At 44.2% G+C, this 15,879-nt stretch overlaps 1 protein-coding gene across 1 annotated transcript in view; it reads left to right on the top strand.

Annotated features, from left to right (window-relative positions):
* The window catches only part of GPD2 (glycerol-3-phosphate dehydrogenase 2), a 62,259-nt gene that overhangs the window by 3,346 nt on the left and 43,034 nt on the right, over positions 1–15,879 (top strand). Inside the window, exon 2 of the mRNA XM_059820129.1 lies at positions 9,749–9,856. Coding sequence (XP_059676112.1) covers positions 9,755–9,856 — 102 coding nt within the window. The 5' untranslated portion in view covers positions 9,749–9,754. The remainder of the gene's footprint in view (positions 1–9,748; positions 9,857–15,879) is intronic.

Below are 15,879 nucleotides of genomic sequence, written 5' to 3'. Positions count from 1 at the left end.
GTATTGGGATCAAGCTGAATTGGTAGACTGTCTAATCAAATATCTGCATTAAATATGAGGGGAATGAAGAATATCAGAAAAAAAAGGGTGAACAGCTATAAATTAATTGTATCTAACAAGAACATTTATTTCTAATTACAGTAATTGGTTTATAGTATTTGCAAGTTTGTATTGTGTGCGTGGTGGGGTATATGGCTGATATTAACCCCCACTAATATAGAAACCGAGAGTAACTATTTGAACTATTTAAGCTAAAGACAACGTTGGCACAAGAACAAAAAGGTATGGAAATCATCTTGTGTACGTTTAGTCAGTAGTCAGGCTGGCGACTAGGTTTCCCACTCCTTGGATGGCAGATTTTGAAGTAATCTTTCTGTAGGGCAAGAGGGAATTTACAGACTTTTATGATAAAACTTGATAAATATATTATGATGTTTGTATGGTGGGAAAGCTCAAAATACCTGTGACCTCAGTGTTTCTGTGTACTCCTTTTAGTTCTTAGGTACAGTGCTTGGGATTACAGCCATCATTGTCTGTAAGTATTGCCTCATTCTCAGAAACATACTGCTTTCTCTGGCAAAATTATTACTATCTGAAATCCCAAGAAAGATTTACAAATCCGACTTTTCCCCTCATTATCTGTAAGACAATATTTTTATAGGAGGGTAATGAAACAGAAGAAAACAGTGGTTAGGTTAAAAATATAAAGAGTGGAAAGAGAAGCCGAAAAAGTTTGTTCCTTGTAGGATACAGCTTAAAGCAGCTGGGATATTGTCTAGTGCTGGGTGGGAAGATCTTGGTCACCTGAGTACAGAAAGCAAATTCAGTAGTTTGAAGCAGTGGGGACCAGGAGAAGGAATGAGGATAGTACACCTGTGTTTTGCTTTGTTTTTCCTTTATTTTTGCTCATGGCAAGCGCTGCAACTACTTTTGGGCATGAGAGCCGAGCTAGTTGCTGTACTGGAGCGTGGGAAGGATTTTCCCCATATGGTAAACTGCTGCTTGGCTTCCACTTATTAGTGCAGGGTAGCCTGTGGGGTTTTTGGGTTTTAAGTTCTGTGTACAGGAACTTAAAAAATTGTGGTGTGATCTGTGGCTTAAAGGGACTTGTAACCCTGTGAGCTGTCTAGGTATTGTGGGTTATGTTTCTGTGCTTGGCTGGTGAGGTGGTTCTTGGATAATTACTTTAAGTGCCGTAACTTGTGTTTAAGAACCCAAAGTAACCATGAGAGGGTTTAGGAGAGGATCCGGATGACAGACTCTGCTGTGGTATCAGCCACGTTCCGTACCCTCTGGAACTCTTTCTTGGTGTGTGGCTTCATTATAGATATGGCTTACAATAATTACATGGAGAAGTCAGAAGTGCATGAGTCAGTGGCCCAGACTTCTGCTGGTGAGGTAGATAACAGGCTTTGGTTGCCCTTCAAAGTGTGCAGCTTTGTTCTCTTGTTTGCTGTCGTTGCTGGTTAGGTAACAAGCAGTGCAGGGCAGCCCAAGAGGTTAGACCCGTATTGGCTGAGGAGAGAGATGCTTGATGACTGTTAGGAGTGCTGCAGGGGAGGCATCTTCAGTTTTGCTTGGTTTAAGCTTTAATCACTTGCTTCTAAGATGCTTGCTTTGGTTAGTAGGGTCTGACATCCTATGTAACTTAGTATTAGCCACTTCAGCCTTTGTTAAAAGCAAAGAAGAAAAGCTATAGGAGAGCTGGTAGATGATCTTGTTAAGGGGGGTGCTAATAAGATTATTTTCTGATTACGTCCCCTTTTTCTTGTTATTTGGGCACTTCCTGCATTGACACACCCATAAGCTGCCACTAACATGCTCTCAGAATAGTGCAGCTTTACTGTGGTTAACTTAAGCATTTAAGAATCCTAATTGTGGCCTGTCTCACTGCTGTTCTGTGCGCCATCGCAGTGGCTGCCTTTTAAGTAGTCCTTGCAAGAAGGATCAAAAGCTGAATTAGAGGGAGCTGAGGGTAGCGACTTCAGCTGTTTGGAGAATCAGAGGCGGCGCAAGACTCTCAAATCAGCCTGGAGGGATATCGGTCTGGGGCTCTCATCATCCAAAACTTACCTGAGAAGGTTTTGGAAGGAATGAGAAATACTGAATTAGACAACGCTACTGTGCCAATGGCAAATTATGCAAACTGTAGTGGTGTGATTATAAGTCTTCTATTTTTAAGTCTTCCATTGAGTGACTCACTTTATTAGATGTGTTCATTTAAAATGGAATGTGAAGCACCCAGATTCCATGGTAATGGCCTCATAAAGCACTCAGATATACAACATAACAGATTGGATTTCTTCTCTTAATTTAACAGGTTTTGCGTCTCATACACTATGTCTGATGGCAGCGTACAGGGCGTCACACACTCCTATTGCTAAGCTCCACAGTTTGTATCCATCTGTCTCTTCACTTTTTGTGAAAGTAGTCATCTTTCTTTGATCTCTAATGCGCGATTCTGCAGCTGAATTTTCCACCATTCCCCTTCCCTCCATCTTCCCTCATTCCTCTCATTCTTTCCCCCAACTTTGGCCGTGTGCTGCTTAGATCCAGCCCGATATCTTCATAATTAAGTGCTTGAGTACGGCAATGCCGGCGATTGCAGCACTGCCTTTTCAGTCACCTGGCCTCCTCGGGTGGGAGCGGGAGCCCTGGTAGGTGCCTGTGCGCGCTCTGGGCTGTACAGAGTTACACAACTCAAAATAAGATCTAACCAACAGTCTTGCAGCTGCCTGGGCTGGGCATTACAGGAAATGAGGAAGGCAAGTCACTCCTAGGATTTATATCAGGCTAACGAGAACTGCGGGGTGGCAGATGTTTGTCGCGTGGGGCACGCTGTCCAGAAGCAGCTGCTGAAGACGGGTGTTGAAATCACTTCTTTAAAAAACAAGATGTAAGTTGTGCTTTGTATGCATTTTGGCTTTTAAATGTGGGGCTGAAAGTGAAGCAGAAGAATCCTGCCTGTAAGAAGTGTATTAACTGAGGAAGTGGAGCCCTCGCCTGCGGTGCCGGAGGTCCAGGGTCTGTTAGCTGCTGAGGTTCCCCTGGGGACCTCGCTGAGGCAGGGTTGCCGGTCGCCAGCCTGGGCTCTGGAGTGGGAGCTTCCTATGGAAGTGACTGCTGCGTGCTTTTTTACATCAAAGTAAGCGCGACTCTGAATTGCTGGTTAAGAAATGCACTGCAGGAGGGGCCGGTTCCTACTGTGATGACAGTTTGTATTAACTTTTTTAACTTTTGCAAACTGAAAGCATGAACTTGTCCTGATAAATCTTTTGTGTAGTTTCAGTGTCATGTAACTACCTCTTTTTTTTTTTTCGCTCTTTGTGTTTCCTTCCAAGTTTAAAGCCTATTTCTTCTTGTCAGAAGTCCTTTAATAGCTAGAAGTTTGAGCTAATGTCCCTGTGAATCTTTACCGATACTTAGCTGATTTGCTGAAAAAATGTTCGCTGTAGGTTATTTAACTCTTTGGACAGATCACGCTGTACGCAATACCCATTCCTCGCGGCATGCCGCTGGCTGCTCCCACGCCAGTCAAGGGCCCCTTGCTCCTGCCAGAGCTTGTTCCAGAGCCTGTTGGGGACTTCAGCTCACCCTTGAATCAAGGGCATGGGTCCAAAGGGTGCCATTTATGACCCGTATTGACACTAAGGATAAGGCTTAACATGTGGATTTACAGTGTCAGATGGCACTTACAGCATTAAAGAACTGTATGCTGTTTGAGCTGTTTTTAAAGGTGACTCAAAATATTTGTGTTAGGGAAAGATGACTTATTTCTGACTGCATCACTTCTTGTGCTGTTTGCTATGATGATTTTTATTAAAAATCAGTTTCCATCACAAGCTATTGATCTCAGCTTAGAAGAGGGTCAAGTTTCATTACCTACTTGTAAAAGACGAGGGGTTTTTAAGCGTAGTCTCTTCTCTGTGTACATAGCACTCTGTGTACAACCTTTGCTGTAACTATGTGGGCTGCATTCTTTCCCCTTTCATCTTCTGCGCTCTGGTTTATCCTGCTTGGTGCTGACAGTAGCCTTTAGCAGCCATTCTGGGACAGAACTTGAGGAAAAAACCCACAAGCGTATGTTGAGAGAGCCTCTAATTTCTCTTTGGTTGTGTGTACACCAGGGCAGTGTTTAAGCCGTCCTCCTGCCTAGAGGAGATCTTGTTGTGTGCTGTCTCCCACATGCAATGCAGTTCCTTTCGGAAAGAAGCCGGAGCATTTGGGCAGGGAGAAGTTGCAATATGCTCTAGTAGGGCCCCGCTGAAGAGTCTGGGGCAGAGCCTCGGCATGGCGCACAGCAGCCTGGCACGTATATACCGTGTTTCCGCCGGCTGTTTGTCTGAGGCTCTGCCTGCCTGCCATACCTGCTAATGCCCCGAGCTCAATTCAGCCTAATCCAAATACATCTGCTCATACCTTGCAAATACGGGCTCACGGCTTCCTAGGATGAAATTGAGATGTTCTAGGTGTAAAAGCACCGTCTGTAGGTTTGAATGCCTGTCTAGCTTTGTGTTGGAGTGGCTTATGTTAAGCCGTATTTTCCTTTCTGTCCCTGAATAAGCTTCACTTACTGATGGTGAGCAAGATTTATGTGGCAATTTGAGCAGCTGGTCTCCTGGGAGTGTTCCTTTCTCCAGGGAATTGCATGTAATCTAGCTATCAGCTCTGAGTAGAGCTAATGACACACGTACCCGACTGTCGGGCAAGCGGAGGGTAGTCCCTTACCGACAGCTGACGGCTGAGGCTAGAAATCCCTCCTGTATAGAGGGCACTGAGCTTGCCAGTTTCTTTATGTTATATGTTATCTTGCATAATGAAAGAGGCAAATTTGTTCTCTGTGGCATATCTAATTTCACTGTAGTGCGGTGAGGACAGCTGTAGCCACAGTGAGACTGGTGTAAAGTCCCACTGCAGGAGCGATCCTGAACCCCATTCCCTATGTGTCTGTACCTTCGTGCCCGCTGTGGTGGTGCCCGGAGCTCGCCCTCCGTGTCAGCTGAGTTGCTGTAATCAGGTTGTGTTAGTAGACAGGCTTGTCACAGCTCTTTGCATGTTGTTACATGTGCAGTGAAAAAACTGTGCTTGTTTGTGGGAGGGAGCTATGGGGCAGCCGGATCAAATTGTAACAGTATGTGGGCAACCACATTTGTATTCTAAGGATATTACACTGCAACAACAGAGCTGAGTGCCACTTGGCTGTCCAGTCTGATCCTCCTTCAAGGTTATTGCCTTTGCTGCTTTTGAAGCCGCTTCTGTACTGCCGCGGTTTCCAGCCTGGTATATAGGTCCTCTCAGGTCTCTTTTTTCCCCTTGTTATCAGCGCACGTTTGTGCGTGGCTTCATGTGAGGAAGCCAGCTGTGGGAGGCCGTGGAAGCGGACAGGCAGGCAGCGGCTGTTTCAGCTCCCCGGCTGTGACTGCCCGGGGTTGAGTGTCAGCGCTTTCAGGTGCCGGTGGAGCTCTGCAGACTTCTGTGTGTGTTGCATTGCTTGCACTGGATTCTATAGGGTAAAAAGTTTCACTGGTAGAAATGTGAAGGTGGAAAACGTTAGTATGCCAAAAGGCTGTGATATAATAGACACCATTCTAAATATTTTGTATCTCATCCAAAATTTTCAAGAAACTGATTTTTGAGTTCAACTTTCAATTGATTGTGATAATCATTTAACTTCTGAAGACTGACTGTCCTTTGTGTATACGTATGAAGGCATATTTATTGCATGCAATTGGCCGTGGAGTTTGTTAGGTTCCTAATGGAGATTTTGTATAGGAAACTGTTAAATAAAAGCTGTTTGCTTGCCTCTACAGTATTGTGTTAGAGCTGGTGGCAGATGCTTCAAGGCTTTCTGGATCGAAGTAAGCATTGTGGGGGCATGGGGACTTTTGTTGTCTTTGCTGTTTGTTTAAATAAATTCTCTCATCTGAAAGAACTAGTGCTTATTCTAGTTAATGAATGAGAACCTATGGCATCCGTAACAAAAGGTTGCTTGTTGGCACATGCGAGTGCAACAGTAGGTTAGGGGGGGTTACTAAAGGTGTGTTCGCATGGCAGGTTGCTGATGCCCCATGGGAAGTATGGAGGAGATGGCACAGGGAGCTCCTTTAGCTGAAGCAGCTGAAAGCAGAGACCTTGGGTCTGTGCCTGCTATTTGCAGAGGCCTGTTGGGAGATGGAAACGGATGAGATGTAGCTCTCTGAACATGAAGAGCAGGTGTAATATTAGTCATTATCTTATTTCCCAGCACTGGCCCAGTACAGCTTTTATTCCGTACGTGAGCATCTTCTGTCTGAGTTTTTTTTTTTTAACAAAAAAGTTATCAGAAGAATAGAAACTTCAAACTACTGAAAAATAGCTATCTATATAACTCAGAGTTGTGGTGAGTGTTGAGTTTATTCCTCCTGATTACTTTCATAAGTTTGTGCAGCATTGCTGTACAAACAACTTAGAAATCTACTGCACAACTTTGGGGGAATTCGTGCTTTTTCTTCATATATGCAATGATATTTCTAGTGTGATTCACAAGGAATCACAGTTTGTTCAAAGTTTATGAACTTTTGAGGAGTTTACTTGAACTGGGATAAGTAGGGATTTGTGCTTCAGCCATCACCCTGTCTTACTGAACTCGGTAAAACATTAAGAGGATACACTTCCATTTATTTTCTTGAAAGCCAGTGTCTCTGCAAACATGTAAGCCAGCTTGTTGGAAGATGCTAATTTGTTCTTTTTAAACTCCCTTGGATTCTAGAGCATATTGTGTTCCCAGAACAGGCACTTGCAAGGGTTTTATATTCTTATTTGAAGTGACTCCTTTGCTGATGTGTAAGGTGTGTGAACTACTTCAAGACTGCCACTGGTTTGCAATCTGAAAGATGAGTTGTTATTCTAGCGACTTGAAGAAACCTTATGGTAGAAGTGTGTAGTACACAGAGTGCTTGGATGATGTGTATATATTCACCGTCACCATATGCTTCATGCGGCTATAGATGGTATGTGAACTGATGTTGATTGTCTTATACTTTTATTTTGCAGGAGATTGAGTGTGGTGATGGCAGTGCAAGTTTTCCAGCTGCAGGTTTTAATTCTTGTGCCGTATTGAATTTCATATTGTGTTATGACTTCATGAGTATCTGTAGACATTTTCAGGTATGTAGAAGTGATATTACAAAAGGTAGTCTTAACAGATTTAAGGTGGTAGGGTTTAGCTGATGGTTAGTCTTTATGTTTTAAGGGCGGGGGGGATAAACCTACAGGATAAAGTCTTATTCTGAGGCACTCTGCTCCAGGGATAAGACGTTTCTCAGATTGCTCAAATCCTGTTGTGCCAGACTGATGGGAGAGGGAGTCTGCAGGCTTGCGTCCCAGTGCCTGTGGCTGTCCCACGAGGTGGCTGTGCAGCCGCTGGGCTGGCTGTCCTGGGCTGCTGTGGGAGTGCCCCAGCGGGTTCCTCCACGGGCAGCCTTCCTCCCTGGGTGCTCACTTGCCTCTCGCAGTGGTAGCCTGCCTGCGATGCAGCCAGGCAGTGGACCGCAAACCTGATGGGGAACCTTGCACCCCTTGGGAGCTGGAGCCGGGGAGAGGCAGCCGCACGGCAGTGCCAAGCGCACGCTCCGCAGCGAGCGTAAGGGGAGGTGTAGGGGTGGCTGCGGCAGCGTGGCAGCCTGGCTGTCAGTGGCCGGTGGCACCCTGGCATGGTGGACTCCTTGCGTAGCTCCGTACTGGTGGCAGTGCGGCTGCTCGCTGTTACCGGTGCCAAAGTCCGAGACATCTGACTCAACGCTTACTCCCTGTTTCTGTGAAGTTGCTGTAGCTTTTGAGGCCAGGCCTCCACAGTAACTTTCCTTTGAAAAACTTCCCTTGCTATGGGATTTTTTTTGTCTGTTGCCTTTCCCTTTTACTCCTCCTTGTCATGGTGTAAAGGAAAGATGAAGTTGGTCTTTTTTGAGACCAAAGTATGAAGTAAACGGAAAATGTGATGCTGTACATACAGACCAAGAAAGTTTGTTACGGTGGGAATCTTCAAGGGTGTACATGCTGCTTTTCAGAAAAACCTGTGGGAAGCTGCAAGTCTTGGCCTTCTGTACAACAATAACTTGCATATAGTACATACATCCAACATCTGTACGTCAAATGTTTGTGTACAATAATTGTATGTGGAGTTCCCTCCCCACTGAGTGTGCTGCAAGCAAAGCGCACAGGGAATGAAGTGAAGATCTATACCATCTTAAAAATGAAGTTCTCTTGTTTGGCTTGTGTCTTAAACACGTTTGGTGTATTTTTTAAGAAAAAAACCCAATTGTGCTAGCTGGAAGAACTAATAGGAGAAAAAAGATGAAATGTATACAGGTGTATGGTAACATACAATGTTTCATGCTTAATTGTATTTATAAGGCCAAAGAAATAACTCTTCAGCTATAAGTAGTTTGCTGCAAATCTTGACAAGAAATCTGTGCACTGCCAGAAGTAATGGTTTATAACCCGGTCTGGTGTGTTTGATGTAAGATGGGCAGCAGCTGTGGAGGGAGGGCTGCGAAGGCTCTAAATCAACAGGCATGCAGTGAGGCGCCGTGCCATGCCGGAGCTGTGCCGGACCAGGGCAGTGGCGACAGCCTGCAGGGCTTCCCTGGGGGACGAGGGGGCTGAGCCCCCTGCTTTGAGCCCCGCAAGGCTTTGGGTGAGGCTGCCAGGGACGGGGAGCCGCCGTGGCTCCCTGCTCCTGGCCTGGGGCCACTCCTGCCGTGTTGTAAGTCCACTGGAGTTCTGGTGTTGGCACAGGGCTGTACATGTTGCCTGCTTCTGCTTTAAGCCTTAACAGTGCTAAATCTCTTGTATGGAGACTGCTGGGTGAATCCGGGGCTTGGACAAAGATGTCTTCATAACCGGAGGGCTTGGAGCACTGATGGGAGTCCTTCAAACTTGATGTATGTTGTTTCTAATGTGATACGAGCTGCCACGGTCCTGGGAAGATGGATTAGGTTGTGCCTGCTTAAGATTCAGGTCAGTTTCATGCAAATTCTTCATTCAGTATCCAAACACTGGGTCTTTTAAGAATTTGCCTGACCCACATAGGGCTGGTTTTAAACCCTCTGTAGCTAGATGACAAAGTTCTGTGCTTATTTCAAGCCACTTAATATTGTGCACTGTCTCTGCTGCTGCCTCTCGCTGAAGGACCTGCGTCCTGACTAGCAGTGCATCGCTTCTCCACCATTCCTGGGTAGGACAAGCTTTGCTGGTATACAATGAATACTGGGATAATTCCTGGCTGGAAAGCAGGATAGAGTGCTGTTAGGCAAATGTGGTTGTAGAAATAGTTTGATGGGATGGGGGGGTAGCTACAGGTGATATTATTGAGCAGATCAGCTGTTCTGTTGTGATAAGAATTTGGTGGCCATCTGGCTGGTGACAGGGTGTTCTTGTTCTGCTTTTGCCACAGCATTGTAAGCACTTGTCACATGTACGAGTACTTAGAGTTTAAATGGGGGGTGTGTGTGTACATCTACTTGTATATCTAAGTACTCTTTTGTTGTTCAGCTTTCACAGCAAATGCCAAAGCACTCTGGCTTGCCTCTGTCTAGACTTTGTTTAGAAATTATTAATACCGCAATAAAAATTGCTAATTAATACATTGCTACCCTAAGTTTCAACTTGTCACAACACTGTCATTAGTTTCTGTGAATGGTCTATTCTGTGTAGCCTAGATTCTAATGTGGTAAAACTGCCTATTAATTTTTATCTTCTTTTCTTACAGTAAAAAATGGCATTTCAGAAGGCAGTGAAAGGAACTGCTCTCATTGGAGGAGGTGCCATAGCAACAGTTTTTGGCCTCTCTCAATTTTCTCAGTATAGAAACAAACACGTAAGTATTAATTATGATTTCTGATAAAATATGAAACTTAAAATCTGTTTGAGCGTATGTTAGGCTTATACGAATAGTTTTGTTTGGAAAGGAATGCCAAGAGCCTCTCAGCTTGATTTGGTAGGTGCTAATCTGGAGGATGGCATTAAACGATGTTTCACTATTGTAGGTCTTTAACCAGTGGGGAAGTGAGATTCTCGTAAATCATTTTTCATGTTTAAAAAAAATGACCTGTGTGTACTACTAGGGATTTTACCTAGTTGCAGGAGGAGTGGAAAGTACTGATTGACGTGTAAGCACTAGGTAGAGTTTGGACAGTATTTTCAAACTTACAAGCTTGAAGTGAAACCACTAGCACTACCTCTGAACATCTCAGCTTCAAAACAGTCATGGTGGCAGCTCTTGTTCAATTCAAAAAGCGAAAACTGAGGATAGGATCTGTGCCAAAGAAGCCAATGGCGAGGCCCCTGGTGTTTCTGGTGGGCATTGGCCTCTGTCCGGGGGACACACAACCTAGACACTGGTAAGCTCGAGGTGCAGTTCAGTGCCGTCTTCCAGGTAACTAAGGCAGATGGACAGAATAAATTCCCCCAGCAGTGAAGGGTGATGTTAGAAACTTACTGTTGAAGAAAAGTAGCGGTAGCAGAAAGAGATGCAGTAGGTTCTGCTGTCAGTTTGTGGATTGATTCTTGCTGTTGTAGAAAATAGATTTCATTGGCATAGCTGCTCCTCGCAGTAGAGTCGGAGTCGCCATGCTCTTTGACTCGCTTCTCGATGCAGAAGCCAAGGAGAAATCAGTAAAAGGAGCATGAGTTGTGGACTGGTTTTAGGCAGAACTGGTGTGGATCAACTACTCTTTGTCTTAAAGCAAATAAATGCCCATTGTTTCAATGCAGTTGTGCTGTGCATTAGAGTTATAAAATAACCACGTCTGGGCTTAGTAGTGGCCTATAAGGGAACAGGTCTTCCAATCTTGTGTTAAATGTGGGTTGTGAGGCTGGAACCTCGCATTTGGCCAAAAATATTTGCAGTCAGTTCCATAAAATGGTTGAAGTAGGTGTAGTCAGAGCTCTGCCCTGATTTGCTTCAATCTGGGTTTGGAAAAAGCTTACGCCCAAGGAGCTACCCCCTCCTTCCTTTGAGATGGTGTCAGTCTGAGCAGCTAGGTGAGCAGGTGTTCATTTTGCGTGGTGTTTTCTGCTTCTCACCTTAGAAACGTAATCAGTGAGCTCTTTATCTAGACAAGCTGTTACTCTGTGAACTGCTTTAGTTACCACACATTTACTATAAGTTGCCATTCAAATTGGGCGAACTGAAAATAGGAACGAAGGGGATCTTAATGGTCTAGTTGAAGGTAAAACAGTGGGTGATGGGAGACAGTCTTCACTGAGCTCCGTGAAGGTGTGCATTTCATCTGAATAAATGATAATCTGAATCTTCTGGCTGTTTCTATGGGGAGGAGGAGTAGCAGCTGAGGTATTGGTAAAGCAAATGAGATGAGTCATTTCTGGGGGAACCTAGCTGGAAAGTGGATAAGCCAGGATCCTTATGGCTTCAGACACTGTTGCAGAAAATAAAACCTAGCATTTAAAGTGAGCTTCCCATTGGGCTGCCTGTCTTGCACCTCGCTGATAATACTGTCTCTAACTCTAGAGTCTTTATCACACGATTTTACAATCTGGCTTCATTACTGTCAGAAATGGCAGCTTCAAATTTTAGGAGTGTTAAATAAAAGAAGGAGTTGGAAGGGAAGAGTGATCTGGATAGCTCACTTGTTGTACATGCAGTATTCCAGAATTCAGGGAATTCCCATTTTTCTGTGAATGGATGGCCATTGGATGGCAATTACGAATTTCCAGAGAGAGATTAAAACCCAAAGTTTTACAGAAGGTGGTCATGGTGTCGGAATGAAATAACCGTTTGTCCCCCAATTTCTTAAACTATTGTGTAGGATCAGTCTACAAAGGATGTGAAAATTTCCAGCATGTATGTAAGCGAATGGATCTGTCAAGAGAACAGCGTGTTGTTTTCATGTTGTACTAACTTGCGCATTTCCCACATGATGTCCCTTAAAGCTGCTGCCTTAAACACCTAATACAGGGCAGCAGGTGGAACATAACTGGAGGGATTGACACAAAGGAGGACAGTCCATTTGTCGTGTTGACATATCTAAGCTATGGGCATGTCCCCCAGCCCAAGTGTCCTCTTTTTAATAATGCCTGCCAATCAAATATATGCTAGGGCAAAGATCTTTTCTTCCTTTGCCAGGGAAGGATATTGCCCCAAGATGTGCACTAATTGGCTACACATTGTAGGAAATCTCTTGTTATTTCAAGAACAGAGTCCATCACACAATAAGACAGAAGTAAAAGACTCAGGTTTTTTTACCCATGTTCCTATTGCCTCACTCCGTAACTGGATGTCTGTGCTGCGGCTAGCATTCTGGAATTAGGGGTACCCCATTACAGAATAAAGGCCTTGGCTGGCTAATAATCCTGAACACACAGTCTAGTTGATCTTTCTTTGTTTTCCATGTTCGCTCAGCTGGTGTTTGATGTTTCTGTGAAACTTGGCTGTCCCAGGTAATTCCAAGGGAGGAGCTGAAGGGTGGTAAAGTTCTGGCCCTTGAGAATGGGTGGGAGGTGATTTGGGTTTGTTAGGCGAGCATACTAGTGAGTGCCTTGTCTACTACAAGGGATGAGTATTGGCAATTTCCGATGTTGAAATTTAAATTGTCCTTGCTAGGTTTGAGTGTCAAAGCCTGGCTGTGAGGAGAATGGCACAGTTAGCATGGTTAACTTTGTCTGTATGTAAACAGCTGTAAAGTGTTTACACCTTGGAAATAAAACACTCCATTGATTCAGATCGGTCCTGGTTTTCAAGATTTTTATCCCAACTTATTTTTCTATACGCACGTATGTGTTCTGACACTTTGGAGCATATTTCTGCAATAGCAATTGAGGCAATATAACCTGAGAATAGATATCTATGTATGGCGTATACAGGCAGTTTAGTAAATGACCCTTATTCTGCGCTGGGTTTTTTGACAATGCGCAGTTCCTGCTGAGCAAAGGGAGGATGGGAACACATGTTGACACGACAGAACTGTTGTTGAATTTAACTCATAAGCTGATAGATGAATATTGCATTTCTGTGTCTTTTATAGTAACCTGATCACTGGGATAGTTACTGAATTAATAAGCTGGGTTAGCTTAATGCCATGTGTAAGGGAGTAAGTAGGAATGACACTAATTCAAGCAAAACCTCTTTCAGTAAACACACAGGAGTGGTTCTTTCATACTGAATAACCATTACCCTTAAGGAAGCTGGTCAAGCTTTCTGTGCAGCCTTACTGACTTAGGCTGTTGAGTGCAAATGCATAAGTCTGACAAGGAGGCTTTGGTTAGATTAAAAAGAAGAACCCTTCTCCAGAGGAAAGGAGGCAGCTGGGGAACTCTTCACAGCAGGTAGTGCAGAGGTCTGAAGAAACTAGTCCCTCCTGAACTGTTTTCGGGTAAAGCAAAAGTGTGCGTAGACGCTTACTTTTTTCAGCGCTACCACCATAAATGAATTTCATCTTAAACAATACAGGAACTCTCAAATCCATGTACACTACCTTGACGACCAATCATGAGCTCCTGAAAAGAAGAATTGCATCTGAGATGAAGTTGGACCCCTCTGAGACATAAAATACACAGGCTATGTACATAACTGATTGATTTGGCCTCAAATATTCGGATACGTGAATGGCAAAGGTGATACAGCCAGCCTTTGCCAGCTGTTTCACCAGCGCTTCCAGCACTAATGGTGCTAGAGAAATGCAAATTCCAGTTTCTCTTGCTTGTAGATGCTGACTGAATTGCTGCATTCTTGCTTTTTCTGCCTTTATTTTAATGCATCGACACAAGTACTAGATATGATGTGGGTATTATTTAATGTGCCAAGTTTGAATTGGAGACCACTGATGATTCCCCCCCCCCCCCCCCCCCCTTAAGGGAAAAAGCACTGCTTTGTTTTGGAGTTGTGACAGATTGCTGTCTTTTCCTAACTAAGCCCATCAGGCAATCCTTCTCTCTTTCTGGTGTGTAAGTACATTGTTGGTCAGTAGGAATTGTTCATCAAGGTGAATCCAATAGAGTGTAATAATATGATAATGCATCAGGGCCCGCTTTTGGGTTTTTTAATTACTTCCTTTTTTTTTTTTTTTTAATGAATAAGGATGATGAATTTGACTCTGCAAACCGACCTGGAGATTTACATTAGCAAATTAACAAGAGTGCTTGCTTATGGATTACTAGATCACTTTATAACTTCACGATTGAATTCAAACTGCCAAACTAAATTTCTTCTTGCTAAGAGTGTAATCAAAACCATTCAAGGAACTCTTGCCTGAGAAATTGTAGATATAAACAGCAATTGCTTATTTCAGTAAACATACTTGTTCACTGCCAAACTAATCACGTTATTGCAGATGGAATCCCTGTACGCAGCTTTTCTTCGCTCTTGCATTTAATTGACAGCAAGATGAATCATATCTATATCAATTCCTGGTGCGCTAATCACTTTGCTTATATTTCAGTGCTAATCTCTATGCTCTTGCTATACCAGTGGCTATCTGCTTGGGACTCTGGTCTGTTTTACTATAAGCCATTTGTTGTACATAATGTGTTTAAAAACAAAACAAAAAATATAGTCAAAACCAATGATGCTAGTACTTCTTGAACTCTGAATTTTGTTTTTCTTATATTCTCATATTTTCCTGAAGTTAAGTTGTACACTTTGAAAACAGTCCCTTGTTTTGCCGAAGAAGGCATGTCTGGAAACTCATTTTGAGATGGGGATTTTCACTTTTTTTAAAGCTTAAGAAAGTTGAGCATATGTAGCTGAACTTGATCAACCAAAATGCATGCAAGACTAAGCTGGGGTGTTTCTGGTCTTCACAGTTTCCTTCTTGTCACTGTTGTCTCCAAGTCACAGGGTGATATTTAGGGAAGCTGGGAAATTGGCATCAGCTGTCTGTCTGTATGCTCTGTGATGATACAGCACTAAGAAGCATGCTTAATGCAACAGCTTACTGAGGAAAAAACAGAGACGGTGTAGGAAGCCAGGCAGTACCACTTGCTACGCAACCCAGAAAGCTGTAACGTTGTCGTAGTTTTCAGGTATTCAGGGGGAAAAAACCCTTTCATGCACTGCATTCTCGCCCCCTTTCGGGAGGGGAAGCTGTGCAGAGCCACTGCCGGAGCCGGTCAGAGGGGTCACAGCAAACCTCTGCAGAAGCACCGGAGCAGGAGGGTGGTCTTTATAGCCGCGGAGGAAGGAGTGAAGACAGGAATGGCTGGATCCTCTCAGTGTCTCCCTCCTCGTGTGCATCACTCCCTGGAAAAATGCCTTTTGGAACTGCATCAGTGTACCATGCTTTAGGGATATTAAAGTTTCTACCATACTTTGGGGGATATAAAAGGTTTTAGCACCGATAGAGACGAGTAGGCTGGGGAGAGAGTGCGGTGAGAGGCAAAAGTAGGTGGGAATGTACAGAATTCATTGGTCACAAAAAGGGTGTGGAAGATGAATTTCTTTGAAGTGCCAAAACTTTGTACCTCATCTGGTGTTCTTTGCCAGCTGCCACGTGTTAGTGCGTAAACACGTGAGAGCGAGGGGAGACTGTAATTGGGAGGCTCATCAAGATTGAGCTGTTTGCTTCACTGTGATTCAACCTCTCCGCTGTCTGTCTGTCTCCTAAATCCTTGAACTCCTGGGGCTGGCAGCGCCTGTGTCTCTACTTGAGGGTGGCGGTGGGTTTAAACAAGCTTCTAATTAGGAGACCTTTTGTTACTGTGCATTTGTAATCGGTGACTAAGCCTGGGCCATGGTTGAGTGCTTAATGTGGCTGCTCATGTGCCTGGAGGTGAGCCTGCGCCCAAGCACCTCGCTGGGCTGGGGTCTGGGGCTGGCTGGGCTGGAGGTGACCCCAGCAGAAACCACAAGCACTGTGCTTGGGAAAAATCGGTAGTAATACTATG

The sequence above is a fragment of the Gavia stellata genome, chromosome 8 (assembly GCF_030936135.1).
Source record: "Gavia stellata isolate bGavSte3 chromosome 8, bGavSte3.hap2, whole genome shotgun sequence".
Classification (NCBI taxonomy): Eukaryota; Metazoa; Chordata; class Aves; order Gaviiformes; family Gaviidae; genus Gavia; species Gavia stellata.
Note: the sequence above shows the minus strand (reverse complement) of the source record. Positions and strands in the feature narration are given on the sequence as shown.